This window comes from Diabrotica virgifera, chromosome 6 (genome assembly GCF_917563875.1).
Source record: "Diabrotica virgifera virgifera chromosome 6, PGI_DIABVI_V3a".
NCBI lineage: Eukaryota > Metazoa > Arthropoda > Insecta > Coleoptera > Chrysomelidae > Diabrotica > Diabrotica virgifera.
In genome coordinates, this window is record NC_065448.1 from 235,071,719 (window position 1) to 235,088,720 (window position 17,002).

The 17,002-nt window shown below is 33.8% G+C and overlaps 1 protein-coding gene and 1 long non-coding RNA gene across 16 annotated transcripts in view; one reads left to right on the plus strand and one right to left on the minus strand.

The window, feature by feature from the left end:
- Nucleotides 1-17,002, plus strand: part of LOC114335908 (protein unc-80 homolog) — a 180,207-nt gene that overhangs the window by 13,872 nt on the left and 149,333 nt on the right. For all 15 annotated transcript variants that reach the window (XR_007699013.1, XM_050654754.1, XM_050654762.1 and 12 more), the window contains exons 3-7: nucleotides 7,525-7,573; nucleotides 10,168-10,197; nucleotides 11,731-11,897; nucleotides 11,983-12,151; nucleotides 15,182-15,398. Coding sequence is in view for 14 of the 15 variants with exons in the window: in XM_050654754.1 (XP_050510711.1) it covers nucleotides 7,525-7,573; nucleotides 10,168-10,197; nucleotides 11,731-11,897; nucleotides 11,983-12,151; nucleotides 15,182-15,398 (632 nt within the window). In the remaining variant the exon portion in view is untranslated. The remainder of the gene's footprint in view (nucleotides 1-7,524; nucleotides 7,574-10,167; nucleotides 10,198-11,730; nucleotides 11,898-11,982; nucleotides 12,152-15,181; nucleotides 15,399-17,002) is intronic.
- LOC126887334 (uncharacterized) lies at nucleotides 192-2,911 on the minus strand. The gene is made up of 2 exons (XR_007699020.1): nucleotides 2,154-2,911; nucleotides 192-373 (listed from the first exon to the last, which is right to left on the minus strand). It is a non-coding gene; the product is annotated as an uncharacterized LOC126887334 (long non-coding RNA).

Sequence of the window (17,002 nt, forward strand, 5' to 3'; positions counted from 1 at the left end):
TAAGTTTTGACTTGTTTTGTAGTTCATAGATAGTTTAATTACTACAAAACAAGTAAAAAAATATCATATGAAAACAGGAGGTGACCCTAAGACAAGTTTTTAGTCTCTCTTACAAAACTCATGAAAAAACAGATAGGATGTATTATTACATCACTTACGATATGTGGCCATACCAAATAATACATCCTTGATAAATATAAACATTTTTATTGAACAAAATCTTTTCATACATTTTTTTAATGCAATTTACTGATATTCCTAAATATTTCAAAAAAATGTGTCACATTTGCTTTGTAAACCTTTCTTTTGCCTTTCGTAGCCACATATTCCATTTCCTTCCTGGTTTTTTGTAGACCACTTCTCTCAGCTGATTCTAAAAAAAATAAAATAAATGGTAATTTTTCTATCCTTTACAATTAACAATCAGAAGAAATATTATTTACAGATAATGATATGCATAATAATAATAGGTTTGTTCTAGCATCAGTTTGAAACCATCAGCGAATAGTGGACCAGCGCGAGTAGAGGGAATCGCACTGGTGACTGTATTATGTTCTTTTACTGACCAACTGTTTGCTGATGGTTTTTGACTAGTTTGACTGTTTGCTAGAACAAACCTAATAATAATGAATATTTTGTATTTTGACAATGACATCTGATGTGGAAGTCAAAACATTAATAAAATTATTTTTTCAAGTTAACTTTCACATGCGCGTCTTAAAATTGTACTTTTAATACTTATATCATAAATAACTATTAAAACTATCTTAAGAGGAAACAGTATCGATCAACAGGTAGCGAAAATGTGTTCCAAGATTGCGGCTGTAATTTTGAATATTTTCTCGAGATATTTGGCACACATATTCGTAATATAATAAAGATGGCGGTACAGAGCCTAATTTGAAAAATATATTAATATGTGGAAATTACTCTGTAATTAAATACAATATAAAAAAAAGAGCTTGTACCGCCATTAAGAAGAACAAAAAAATACACTTTCTTCAAATACAACTTTTTATCCAATTTTGTGTTATTTTGGAACTACCATTTCTACTACCTTTTTATTTCATTAGTAGTTCCAAAATTACACAAAATCTAGGCATCGGATAAAAAAGTTTATTTGAAGAAAGTGTATTTTTTTGTTCTTCTTAATGGCGGTACAGGCTCGTTTTTTAAATATTGTATAATTACAGAGTAATTTCCACATATTAATATATTTTTCAAATTGGGCTCTGTACCGCCATTCTTTATTATTTTACGAATATGTGTGCCAAATGCCTCGAAAAAATATTCAAAATTACAGTGACAATCTTGGAACACGTTTTGGCTACCTGTTTATCGCTACTGTATTACCTTAAAACATTGTAATTTGCTAAACCAGTATATTTTACTCTACTAGCTACCTCATTTTCCACTGTTTCTAAAGACTTGTTTACATGGGTAGAGTTTTGAGGAGAGTAGAGTAGCGGTAGTACTCTACCAAAAATGGCTTGATACCATTCACATGAGGAGAGTACAAGTATAGTACTGATGCTAGTATAGTGAAACCGATTTTTGTATTTTTAAACACTCTTGATTATAAGTGCACCTTAAATTCTTAATTTTTTGCTTAAGCTCGTTTACTCCAAAGCCCCCTTTGCCATTCTTTCGACGATTTCATCCTCCTCAGCTTGCTGTAAACTTTTATTTCTGTAGTATACACTACCTAAATTCCATAAACACTGGTATTCGCCGCATTATAGCTCTACAAGTTTTAAAGTTTCATCTTCGGTGAACTTCATTTTCACTATTTACACAAAACACAATTCCAGCCAGAATGACAGCGCCCCCATGTACTCTCCTACCTACTCTATTCTGCCATAATTGAGCGTGTTCCATGGGTAGAGTGTGCAGCCGAGTAGACATTTTGTCAGTAGTGGTGGTCATAGAGTAGTTACTTTGCCATAGGTTGCTAGTCACTCTACTTTAACTCCAACTATACACTCTACCAGCTATTCTACTGTGCTGAGCATTTTTACAGGTAGAGTTACTCTACTCTATCAAGTACTTGCATCATTACTCTACCCGTGTAAACAAGTCTTAAATCTACTGAATGAAAATCTACTTAATCTTAATCTACTCTTAATGAAAAATGTCTAAAATCATTTACCCACCTAGTATTATTGTAGAATTTAAGACAGTCCAGTGCCTTATAAATAATTTCAATATGAATATTTTTTCCTTTAATTCTCCTTTGATACCACTCCATTTTAGATTTTGGGGAACTTATTTCATTGTGTTTATAGCCCATATTTATTGAAGGAACCCAATCTGGAGATTGTTATTATCGATTAAGTCGGCTGGTTTTCCTATAAGATTAAAATGTTAACATCTTCAAAAATCGTTACTGTTGTAATTGTAACTTACCAGATATAAAATGATTACAGCAGACAGGACAGGAAAATTTTCATTTCGCTAGTAAAACCTGTACATTGTATTGCATTTAACCATTGTTGTCTCTCAGATACCTTATTTAGTTCAGTTGAAAAGTGAACTTTATCTTGACTCTATCACAATTACTTTGCATTTCACACTTCAAAACACAACACCAATGAAGCATATTATCTTTCTAAATTAATACTTCCAGAGAAAATGTTAAATTAATCTTTGTACAACACAAAATTACAAAGAAATACAACTAAAATTATCTAAAACTCATTAAGAACAGATAGAATAATATTTATCTTTTACACCCAGCAGTAGCCATATTGACATAAATATATTATTATGAATCAGTAGAAACGATTATATTTAAATTTGGTAAATATAACTCCGCACGACCACGCAACTCGAAACACAAGTACGCAAACACGGTTGCGTGAAGCGTGGCTCGCAATCGTGAAATTTACGAGACTTGCTCGACCTGTAGATTCTTGTTTCATGCATACACAAATATATGTATAAGTATTCGTATGTGTTATAATATAGCTCCATGAGTCGAGTATGAATCAATGTATGCGTTTATAAGTGCTAGTCAAAAATCCGTACCCCCCCTCGTATCTTTTGAACGGTTATACCTATAATAGTAAAATTTGGAGGGAAGAAATAAACGGACGTAAGCTTCTTAACTAGTCATGACAGGTGACGTAATTATGACAGATGACTTTACAGCGCCACTGTGACCGATAATTTTAAATGGGACCTTATGGCATGTGATACCTCGTTTGAAAGGTATTGAAAATACCTATTCAGTCATACTAATTTTGTTTGAGTTTAAGCTAATTTTGATGAATAAATGAAATAAATATAAAATGTAGTTTCGCATTTAATTAATAAAAATTCAAAATTCCGCATATGATTACTTGTCAAAAACGTTAACGTTGACGTAAAAACTAATAGAGAAATGAAGAACGTCAACTTTTTTGACAAAAAAAAAACCATAGGCGGACATTTGAATTTTTATTAATTAAATGCGAAACTACAATATTATATTTATTTAATTTATTCACCAAAATCAAAATCAACTAAATCCCAAAAAAAATAGTATGACTTAATAGGTATTTTGAATACCTTTCAAACAAGGTATCACTTGCCATAAGGTCCCATTTAAAATTATCGCTCATAGTGGCTCTGTGACGTTATTTGTCACTATTACGTCACCTGTCATGACTAGTTAAGAAGGTTACGTCCGTTTATTTCCTCCCTCCAAATTTCACTATTATAGGTATAACCGTTCAAAAGATACGAGGGGGGGACGGATTTTTGACTAGCACTGTGTAAGTTTCTAACGTACACCATACAAAAAACACCGCTAACTTATATTATTATGCACCCAACTGGATTCCTCCATTTTTTAATAGCTTATAACAGCTTAACGGTGTCTAGTTGGACAAACTTTGATCTATGGATACGCTAGAATAGGGGAAGATTTAATTGTGGAACGTGATTTTAATCGTGGAACATGTCATCCTGACAAGTTTATGATTGTGAAAATTAGCAGGTTGTTTTTAAGTTTATTCAATAGCAAATTTTATATAATATGTATATGAAACAAGAATGTATGTGTACTTTGTACGCACGTAAGAAGTTATACTTCTACTACATATTATGTGATTTTTAAAACAATACCAAAAATTTAAAAAAATAAAAGAATAAAACGCACACAAACACATTGAAAAATGCCACAAAGAAAAAATGATTTCTGAACGATAATAATTGTTGGCAAAAATTTTAAATACGCATTTTCTGAAAAAAAAATTATATAACAAATATACTTACAATCATAACATGCATAAAAAAAATAAAAAACTAAAACTTGCATCGGGAATTGAACCCTTGAATTTCGTGCCGCTTTGACTCGTAATCGAAGCGTAGACTCACTCGTCCAATCCCACATTATTTATCATGTGGAAAAATACGGTAACTGAACGTTTTACTGTTTGACAGTTGTTTTGAAAATTAAATTATGTAGGTTAAATTTTGTGGAAGAAAATATAAAAATATAACAAAACAGTAAGAAAACAATATATTAGATGAAGATTGGTAGAACTTTTGTTGGTAATCAAATTAAGTATGTAAATCAAAGCATTACATACCTACTAGATAAATAAATCTACGCCAAAAAAATCATAATTTAAAAATAAAAATCGAACCTAATTTGGGATTTCTCTCTAAAATCCGCATTCTTGAGAAAATAAATGTATGTATTTCAACCTAATACAAATGTATAATTACAATATGATTATAATAAAAACTACTTACCAAATTAGAATGAGTTTTCCTTGTCCAAAATAGTCCAAAAGTTCAAAAATATAGGTATATGAAAACTATTTAAAAAGGCAGTATAACTATTAACTAACTTTTGTTTGTTGTTTCTTTTCACACAAATTTTAAAACGCAACAACCATAAATAATCTAACTACAGCTGTGCCACAGCCGCCATATTGAATAATTTTTGACATGTCATTTGAACATCCAATCAGAACAAAGTTATAATGCGCATGCGCCCGGTCGCTAGGTTTTCCCATATAAAAATTTACCCTCTATCGCCGGTAAAGAAGTATAACTTCAAAAATGTTTGTCCGACAAACATGTTGGGCGTTTTAATAAGTCCGACACGTAGAACATGTCAAATGACAGGATTTATGTTGGTGGTAAATATGCGTCTGATTTTTGCATGAGAGTTTAATGAAAGGGTAACAAATCAATTGGAAGTTCTGTCCGACAAAATACGTGGGACATTTTCGTAGTTTGACGTTCGAAACCTGTAATCTGTTCCACAATTAAAACTTCCCCTGTTCCAGTGTTCCCATACATCAAAGTTTGTCCGACTAGACACCGTTAAACTATTAACAAATTTTTAGCTTGCTATTAATGTACTTTTTTTGGTACGCAGGATCCAGACCTATTATCCCTCATGACGTTTTTTCTACTGAAAATGTCATAAGGTAACTAAAAAATATAAAAATTTAGGGTTGAACCAAGTTTCTTGTTTCTAAAAATCTAATTTTTCTTATTTTCTCCAATTTTTCCAAAGTAAAATTTTTCGTTTTCACGACCTGCCTGTAGGACCCTTTTTTAGATTTTTTATCGTGAAAACTAACAAACTTTCAAGTGGCTTGGAGAAGAAAATTCCAGACACTGGCCTATTAACATTACATGTTTGGGTCATAATTAATAACCTTAGGGAACTAGTAGACCTAATTTCAAAATTTTTAAAAATATAATCAATAGCCTATCGGGGAGAAAATCATCGCAATACACGCGATTTTATTGACATAAGAAAATTCAGTTTTCACGCAGATTTTCTATTAAATACAACGTTTTATTAGAATTTTTTAGTCTATTTTTTACATAGAAAATTTAAAAACTTAATTTATGCAAAAACATCTATGATATATAATTAAGAAAAAAAGGAAAAAACCACAGAATAATAAAAAATAGTTAGAATTTGATATTGTTAGTCAGAATTTGACATCGCTAGGGTAATAATATTACCTTGAAACAATTTTTTCAACCACATACTTGCTGTAGTCTGTAAGATCTAGGCCAAATATGTCAATTTGAGAAATACATACATAACCTAATAAATCTAGGGCTTTTTGTCTTCCTCGTATTACAAGAGATGTCGCTGTTTTCGTCTCAAAAGGTGGAATCATTGCATCGCGATGTTTTCCCTTAAATAGGCAGGATTGTTGATATTTGTTTCAGAGTTGTGACTGCATAACTTCACTGAGGATACACAGATGCTGAAATAGCTATATGGAGATGGTGGTCCAACTCTGAATCAAATAAAAACAAAAACTGCCTTTATCTTTTTCATCTTTACTCAGATTTGAGTACCTGAAACTGTCTTTCGGTCCTTTTCCTAGACGAAAAGAAGGTAAATACGTGGCCAAAGTGTCCTTTATTTGCTTTCTTCGATATTCGTCGTCTCTTGTACTTATATATTGTAAAAGCCGGAGATACAGGATGCAGCCATAAAGCAGTTTCTTAACAAAAAGTCTTGGATTTAAAATATTGTTTATTATTTTTTTTTCAATTAATATAATTATATAAAAGTAGTAAAGTTTGTATCTAGGGGTTTTCGTCTTCATCGTATTACGAGAGATGTCGCTGTTTTGCGTCTCAAAAGGTGGAATCATTGCATCGCGATGTTTTCCCTTAAATAGGCAGGGTTGTTGATATTTGATTTAGAGTTGTGACTGTATAGCTCCACTGAGAATGCTAAAATAGCTACTGAAATAGCTATACGGAGATGGTGGTCCAACTCTGAATCAAATAAAAACAAAAACTGCCTTTATCTTTTTCATCTTTACTCAGATTTGAGTACCTGAAACTGACTTCGGATCCTTTCCTAGACGAAGAGAAGGTAAATACGTGGTCAAAGTGTCCTTTATTTGCTTTCTTTTATATTCCTCGTCTCCTGTGCTTAATTGTAAAAACCGGAGATACAGGATGCAGCCAGAAAGCAGTTTCTTAACGAAAAGTCTTGGATTTAAAATATTGTTTATTATTTTAATTTCAATTATTCTAATTGCATATAAATAGGCAGGGTTGTTGATATTTGGTTTAGAGTTGTGACTGCATAGCTCCACTGAGGATGCATAGATGCTGAAATAGCTATATGGAGATGGTGGTCCAACTCTGAATCAAATAAAAACAAAAACTGCCTTTATCTTCATAAATCTAGGTTATACAATTTTCAACGTTAACAACTAGTTAATTAAAAATGTAATTTGCATTACACTAAGAATTGTGGCCCAATCCCATATAAACGTGATACTTAAATTAGACATGCCCCAAGAAAACAGTTTCAGAACATTTTGATTTTAGTTATGACGTGATACGTCTTCTTCTTCTTTTGGCATCATAATCCTGGATGGATCTTTTCCTGTCTGGCTATGCCCTTTCATTCGGATCTATCTTGTGTCTTTCTCTTCCATTGTCTTGTCTTATCTACGACATGATACTACTAATTATTGTTCTATTCTATCTACTTTTCTAGCTCATACAACATATACCTAACAATTTTTATGATTTTAGACCCTTTGTACGTCCAAAATTGGGTAAACTTCATGAAGCTTCTTGTATGGTAAGTAATTTATGTTTAAAGTTCCACATTTTTACATTTACTCTGATTGGAGTACGAAGGGAACCATTCTCGTTGGAACTTTACCGCGCTGAGCAGATGGGACGTGAATTGTAACTTGTAGAATTCCCTCATCTTCCTTAGTCTCAGCATCCGTATGGCTTGCATATTGTAGAAGCCTCGGAGGTGTAACCAGAGAAGGTTCCCATTGTTTTCATTCTGGTGGGGTGTAGAATAGCATTATGTTGTTTTATATGCCATTAGAGTGAAAACTTAGTCTTCCACATTTTTCTTTGGTGTCTCAAAAATCTCAGAGGATTTTTTATTATAAATCTACAAAAAATACATCAGTAACTAGAAATTAAAGCACCAACAAAAGACGAAGTATCAAATGCAATCCAAAACCTTAAAAATAATAAAACCCCAAGAATCTACAAAATCTTTTCTGAAATGAAATATAACATAAGACAGACAGACAAATATAATGTTGTTTGCTAAAAACCCTCGAAATTTTCAACATAAAATCCAAATTAACGACTATACGTTTGAACAAGTCAAAGGCTTTACATATCTTGGATCGCTACGCCAGTAAATACAACAAACACAAGCGATGAAGTAAAAAGCCGCATAGAAATGGCAAACATAATTATTCTCCATGATCTTTAAAAACATGTGAGAAATATAACCTTTAAACATGCAGTAAAACTTAATATTTACAAGACCTTAATACGACCTGTTTTGATATATGGAGCTGAAACATGGACTTTATCCCAAAATGACGAGAGGCTACTTGGTATCTTTAAGTGAAAAATACTGAAAATACTGAAAGATTTTTGAGATCCTAAATGTGAATGGTCTATGGCGTCGAAGATATAAATATAACTTTCAATGTTACCAGAAAGAATGGTGTGGTAGTATTATTGTACCCATACACAAAAAATGAAAAAAGGAATCATGCATGAATTACAGAGAAATCTCACTAATCAACACTACGTATAAAATATTGGCTTCGATATTATTAAAAAGATTAGTACCATGCGCCGAAGAAATAGTTGGTGACTACCAGTGTGGTTTCAGGCCTGGCAGATCGACCATTGACCAAATATTTACAATAAGACAAATATGCTTGAAAAGTATTGGGAATATAATCAGGACTTGCATCAGATCTTTATAGACTTCAAACAGGCTTATGATTCAATTAATCGTGCAACATTATGGAAGGCAATTATAGAGCTCGGCGTACCCAAGAAACACTGCGGTAACACAAATGTGTGTAAGTAACTCCTTTGCACAAGTTAGAATAGAGGGAAAAATATCAAATGCTTTCTGCGTCAATTCTGGACTGAGACAGGGCGATCCGTTGTCCTGCGGAAAATATATCACAAAATCAAACCAGACATAACTGCTCTAGGAGCAGGAGCAAAAATCATACTCGCCGATGACGTAGACGCAGTAGCACAATCAATATTAGAAATTAAGGATATTTTCTCGAGGTTTGAAGAAGCTGCATTAAACATCGGTCTAAAAATAAATGAAGACAAAACAAAAAACATGGTCGTCTCAAAACAAGAACGACGGCGAATAAGGCAAAACATTACTATAAACGATCACAAGTTCGAAGTGGTTAAAGAATTTAAATATCTAGGAGCAACAATCAGAAATGACAACAAATTAGAGCAAGAAGTTGAAACGAGAATAATGGCAGGAAACAGATCTTTCTTTGCACTGCAACATCTAATGAAGTCAAAACTTCTTTCACGAGGTGCAAAAATCCAGATATATAAGACCATAATACGACCAGCAGTCGCGTATGGAAGCGAAACATGGACGCTAACAAAAAGAGAAGTAAATAAATTGCTGGTGTGGGAACGTAAAATCCTTCGAATGATTGCAGACGACAGCGTGACAAACGAATGGAGGTGCAGATACAATAACGAGCTAGAGTCTCTATTCGGAAAAAAAAATCTAGTCAGATATATAAAGGCCAATAGACTCAGATGGTCAGAGTATGTGATACGCAGTAACGACAATCGCCTTATAAACAATGTGTTCTGGAAAAGGCCAGATGGAAGAAGGTCTGTAGGGCGTCCTAGAAAAAGGTGGAAAGATGCAGTCAAAGAAGATCTAGAGAAAATGGGAGTGCGACAATGGGAATCAGTGGCACAGGACCGACAAACATGGAAGGCAATAGTAAACGCGGCAAAGACTCACGAAGAGTTGTAGCGCCATTGATGATGATGAATGTTACCAGTTATACACGAATCCAGATATTATGAAATTTATTAAGAAGCATGGACGATGGGCTGGACTAATTGCATAGGATGTCAGATAATGAGTATACGAAGAGATTGACATAGACATAAAAAGGGCAGAGGTAGAGGATAACCGCATAGAAGATGGATTGATGATTTGAAAGAAGACCTAAGAAGAAGATTCTAAGGTTCAAAAGATGGAAGGAAGTTGCTAGGAATGGACGGTAATGGCGACTTCCTTGCGAGCAGGCTAAGATTCACGAAGGAATAGAGAGCCAATTATGATTATGATGATTAGTTATTATAAATATTTTACAATTTTTATTAAATGAATATTTTTTCTAGTTTTGCCAACATGCCAGTACAGGACATCATGTAAGTATTTTTTTACCTACAAAAACAATAATTTTTGAATAAATAAAATCAATTTAAGTAAGTCAGTTTTTTTAGTATATTCAGGGTGTTTGGTAAATAATGAGCCATAGCTTAACCCTAGATTACTGAGATTAAAATAGGTCGATTTAAGCTAACTTACCTTAGTACAAAAGTTGAGAATAACCGAAATACAGGGTGTCAAAGTTAAACTTTTATTTTATTTATTTTTCAATATTTCCTGACGTGCATGGGACAACAACACGAAATTTGGTAAGTGGTGCTGGTATTGTGCACCTTACTAAATTATGTTAAAAAACGTTTCTGGCTACTACCAGAGGCGTACGACAGGGGAACGTGAATGGTTGACCCTTCCCAAATTCTACGCCACTGGCGGAATTTCTATTTTAGTGCAATTTTTTGATTCTCCAACACTTTCTATGTAAATAACATAATCTTTACTCGTACCGATGAAGTAATTAGTTTTCGAGATATTTGAAGTTAAATATGTAACGGCACAGTTATTTTGATTAATGTTTTGTACCGCTTAATTTTTAATTTCAAATATCTCGAAAGATAATGATTTTATCGTTAAGACTAAACAGTATATTATTTATTCTTAACGATAAAATTATTAGTTTTCGAGAAATTTAAAACTAAAAATTAAGCCGCACAATACATTAATCAAAATAGCTAAATAACTGTGCCGTTACATGTTTAACTTCAAATATCTCGAAAAGTAATGACTTTATCGTTACGAGTGAAGATGATATTATTTACATACAGAGTATTGGACAAACTAAAAATTGTGCTAAAATGGCAATTTCACCAGTGACGTAGAATTTGGGAAGGGTCAACCTTCCAATTCTCCAATACTTTCTATGCAAAATATATACTCTTCATTCGTAACGATAAAGTCATTAGTTTTCGAGATATTTTAAGTTAAAAATGAAAAAGCACACTTATTTTGATTAATGTATTATACTCCTTCGCTTTTAGCTTCAAATATCTCGAAAACTAATGGCTTTATCGTTACGAATGAAGGGTATGTTATTTACATAGAAAGTATTGGAGAATCAAAAAATTGCACTAAAATAAAAATTCCACCAGTGGCGTAGAATTTGAGAAGGGTTAACCATTCACGTTCCCCCGTCGTACGCCTCTGGTAGTACCCAGAAAAGTTTTTTTAACATAATTTAGTAGGGTGTACAACTGTACAATACCAGCACCACTTACCAAATTTCTTGTTATTGTCCCATGCCTGTCAGGAAATATTCAAAAATAAATAAAATAAAAGTTTAACTTTGACACCCTGTATTTCGGTTATTATCAACTTTTGTACTAAGGTAAGCTAGCTTAAATCGACCTATTTTAACCTCAGGAATCTAAGGTTAAGCTATCGCCCATTCTTTACCAAACACCCTGTATTGTGTAACCAAACTTTTTTTAACAAAGAAATAGCTTCAGAACAACATTAAAAACTTCTTTTTATGCAATACAATATGAAATCGGTGAATTTAATTTGATGTATTTTAGGAGTTAAAAGAAGCTTGTAAATCTTTTGAAAAAGTTCTAGTTCAAAATATAAAATCGGGATTAAAACCGGACTTAACTGATGCCATCAAGTCCATTCCAAGATGGCGTCTAATTCAGGCTTCTTTGCCACATGTTATGCATGCTGTAGCTTCTATTCTTTATAACAGGTAAATATGCGCATGAAACTAATCCTTTTGGTTTAATTTAGATTTTTTCACGTGATATAAATACATATTTGATTTATTATTATAGAATGAAGGACGGAAATATACAAAACTTGGGCGCAGTGGAGACCAAGTTGCTGTATACTTTACATTGGATAATTCTCGATGCAATGGAAGAATGTGCAGACGAAGATTTTGAGCAAGGAATTTTTCATTTGTCCCCGTTCTACTATTTATTCTCAATACCAACTATAACGGTATGTAAATTATTAACTACTGTTAATTAATTAAGCATATTAGTGACTTTTCCCGTCGTTCTGCGACGGGGTATCCAATCAATTACCATCTAGAGTCACTCCACTTAATTTTTTCTGACATTCTCCTATTTTATCGTATCTCTCTCCAATTTTTTCTGACTCATCAAATTTTTTATAATGGTCTCCCATTTGTTCTGATTCCCTCCAATTTTTATGACATCCTCCCATTTTTTCTTCTTTTTCTTCCTTCATGTATATAGGCTTTAAAGCCTATTTTTCTTCAATATTAGCCTCCTAAATTGTTTAAGTTATCTCACCATTTTTTCTTGGTCTGCCAATACTTCTTCGTCCATTTGGTGACTTATCTCGTGCTATTCGTAGTATCCTATCCTCTGCCATTCTACTAATGTGATCGTTCCACTCCTGTTTCCGTTTTGTCACCCATCCATTAATGTCCTCTACATTGCATGATCTTATGTTTTCGCTTCTCTCCCTGTCCAACAGACATTTCTCTGATATTCGTCGGAGTATGTTCATCTCGTGTTGTTTCTAGTAGCCGTCTTGTTTTAGATGTGTCAGGTCTTTTCTCCGCCGTGTATGTCAATATAGGTCTAATTGCTGCTTTATAATATATTCTTGCTTTTGTGTCTTGCGTTAAGTGTTTGATCTTCCAGATTATGTCATTAAGAGATCCCGCCGCTTTACTTGCTTTTAAGCTTTGTTGTCGTACTTCCTCTTCAACATCTCCGTAACTGGTTATATCTATTCCCAGATATCTAAACCTTGCTTCCTGCTTTATTATTTTCCCATCAATTTCGATTTTACATCGTAGTGGGTATTTAGATGTTGTCATACATTTCGTTTTTCTGCTGATATTATCATATTGTATTTCTTGGCTGTTGTATTGAAGATGTCGTGTGTTAATCTTTGGAGATCGTCTTCTGTCTCGACGATTATTGCGGCGTCGTCTGGATAACATAATATTTGGATTTCTTTATTCCCCATTTTGTAACCATGACCTTTACGTACTGCTTCTATTTTTTCTCATTTTTTCTGACCCCTCCAATTTTTTCTGGTTCCCTCTATTTTTGATGAGGCCCTCCAATTTTATCGTGTCTCTCTCTAATAATTTTTTCTGATTCTTTCTAATTTTCCTGACTTTGTCTCATTTTCCTTACTTCATTTAAATTTTCCTGTCTCCCCTTAATACCCCTCTACTTTTTCCTGACTCCTTTTATTTTATCGTTTCTCACCCTAATTTTTCCTGACTAGGTACCTCTAATTCTTTTTGACTCCCTCTAATTTTTCCTTTCTTCATCTAATTTTATCGTAACTCACTCTAATTTTTTCTTAATCCTAATTTTTCTGACTCCTGTAATTTTTTCTGACTCCCTGTAATTGGTCCCGATTCCCTCCTAGTTTATCGTGTCTCTTAATTTTTCCTGACTTCCTAGGCTTTCATTGGATTGGATTTTAAGATATTTTATAAAAAAAACCTGCATGAGTAGAAAAACAACATTTAAACAATTATTGTTCTGTATAAACATTTTCAATTTCTTTCCATCCATCCATCCAATGGCACTACAGCCGAAATCGAGCCTTGGCCTCCTTCAATAAGCTTCTCCAATCATTTCGATTTACCGCTGTTCTTTTCCATGAACGCGTTCCCAGGAAGTTCCTGGCATCCTCATCGACTTCGTCTTCCCATCTCTTTTTAGGTCTTCCAACAGGTCTTCTTCCCTGCATTCTTGCATTCAGCAATTTTCTGGGGATTCTATTCTCATGCATGCGGACCACGTGCCCTGCCCACCGTAATCTCTGCAGTTTAGTGTGTTGTGCTAGAGTTGGTTCGCTATATTGCTCGTTTCATGCTTTCAATTTCTTTGCAACACGAAAATGCAGCAGCTGCATAATACTCTGGTTAAATCGGAAAGTGCGAGAAGAGTATATACCGGTTTCGGAGGTTTTTCTCCTCATCAGTAGTCCCATATCCTCTTCTCTCCGATTTCCCCAGGCATCACACTTTGGGCCTTTCCGAATTGCAAAGAAAGAAATGTCACAGAAATTCTTTGCAATTCGGAAAGGCCCAAAGTGTGATGCCTGGGGAAATCGAAGAGAAGAGGATATGGGACTATGAGGATATATGACTACTGATGAGGAGGAAAAAACCTCCGAAACCGGTATAGACTCTTCCTGCACTCTCCGATTTAACCAGAGTATTATGCAGCTGCTGCATTTTCCTGTTGCAAAGAAATTGAAAATGTTTATACATTTTAATTCATTTACTCTTTTGTTGAGTACTAAGGAATCTTTCTTGTTGGAACTTTTACCACGCTGAGCAGATGGGTTGTGAATTATTTAAAATTCTCTCATCTTAATTTCCTCAGCATCCTGTATGATTTCTAATTTTTGAAAATCTCGGGAGGTTGTAATCAAAGAAAGTATCCCACCTCTTGTCAATCTGGTGCTATGGGAACGATATTTATTGTCGTTTTCTGTGCTACTTCGATTGATAACTTACTTTGTTTTTCGGTAGATGGCTCTAGTATATCCGTGACATTTCTTTCTTTGCAATTCGGAAAGGCCCAAAGTGTGATGCCTGAGGAAATCGGAGAGACGAGGATATGGGACTACTGATGAGGAGGAAAAACCTCCGAAACCGGTATAGACTCTTCCTGCACTCCGATTTAACCAGAGTATTATACAGCTGCTTCATTTTCGCGTTGCAAAAAAATTGAAAATATTTATACTTTTTAATTCATTTACTCTTTTGTTGAGTACTAAGGAATCTTTCTTGTTGGAACTTTTACCGCGCTGAGCAGATGGGTTGTGAATTATTTAAAATTCTCTCATCTTAATTTCCTCGGCATCCTGTATGATTTATAATTTTTGAAAATCTCGGGAGGTTGTAGGTAATCAAAGAAAGTATCCCACCTGTTGTCAATCTGGTGGTATGGGAACGATATTTATTGTCGTTTTTTGTGCTACTTTGATTGATAACCTACTTTAGTAATTATTCTTTTATTATAGCTCTTTGTCTATATCTTCGCTCCAATCTGCCATAACCTAAAGGAATCAGATTTTCAAAATTTTCGCCTCGAAAACGGTTTAAAAATATGGCAAGCTATGTGGGAATTTCGCCATCCAGATGCCCCTTGTTTTGTCTCCCACTGCAAGCCAAAACCGAAGTTTCTCAATGGAAAAAATTTGAAATACAAACAACAGTTTGGGGATGTATTTGTTGGCAGTGAGTACAAATTATATTTTTTATTATTGAATAAAATCTTTATTGAACTAGGAAACCCTCATATTTTACAATTGCTACAAGTAATGCATTTATGCGAACATTAATATTAAAATATTAGAAACATTGAAAACAATAAATAGAACTAATAAAAACTGTACAATACCGATATAATTCCAAAGTAACAAAAACCGAATTTTACATAAAATCTGTAACATAGAAGATAAAATCATACTTCACAGTTAATAAACAACAGTAATCAATGAGAGACTAAAAACATTTCTTCAAAGAGAAATTCCACAAGAGCAAACTGGATTTACCAAAGGTAGAGGTACTCCAGATCACCTGTTGAATATAAGACAGATACCTAATCGAAAAATCTAGGGAATTCAATATGTCGCTGTATAGGGGAAGGGGGGGTATGATGGGGTAGCTAAGGAAAATAACAAAAATACAACATAATTACTACGTTTATTACTATTTTTAATTGATGGCACGTTACGTCATTAATCTAACTATGATTTGGTACAATCTTTGGAAAATCAACCTATCACATTTTTCAACCATTAGCCATTAATAAGAACATTATGAAAAACCATCTTGCCCCATACTATGGGGTATGATGGGGTAATGGAATTGGGGCATGATGGTGATGCTAATTAATTCTCACAAAACAAACAAAAATGTGTATTTGCTCCCAGATCTTCATTGTCCACCCTAGCACAAGCATTGTGAGCTAAACATCCACAGATCTGGCAGCCTACTCAGGGTTCTGACGATGTCACTTTATCTATGGCTGTTTTCATAGCATCTCTCGACCACTCTCCTCTTTTTGTTTTTTTCTTGTAAGTACGTACCATGGTATTATCTAAAATAATAATCCAATGTTATTTATTAAGAAATTTAAATTAACCCAGACTTACCACCAATGTCCCATCATACCCCGCACCCAATACCCCATCTTGCCTCAAAAGGTAACTTTGAACAAAAAAAATTCACTAATTAAATGTTTAACGTATTCACACAAACAATATGCCATTATCAAAATAAGAATACTAGTAAACAACGATAAAAAAGACATTAATAATGTGATCATAATTACCTTAAAATAACGATGGTTGTCCTTGAACAAAATTAGATCAACGGATCGCTAAAACAGTTTTCCGTTTGTAAACAAAAAACGCGTGCACTCTCATTCTCGGTTTCTCTTGCAGGGACCGTTAATCGAATGACTCTTCCTATTGAGTTACTGCATGCTATTCACCAACGTGTAGTTTCTTGTTTGTGTGCGGTACCCCGTCTTACCTCGAGACCCCGTCATGCCCCCCATTCCCCTATATGCTTTGTAGATTATCGTAAAGCGTTCAACAGGGTCAAGTGGAGACACTTATGTATAGTACTAAAAGAAATAGGCGTACCACATCTTATTTCGCTTATAACTGAACTATACGAACACACTACAAGTGATTGACACACTTTCAAACGAATTTCATCCAGAACGGGGTATCAGACAAGAATGTATAATATCTCCACAATTATTCAATATATATGGGGAGCATATTATGAGAAGAGCACTTGAAGGATGGGAAAAGGGTATCTCAATAAAT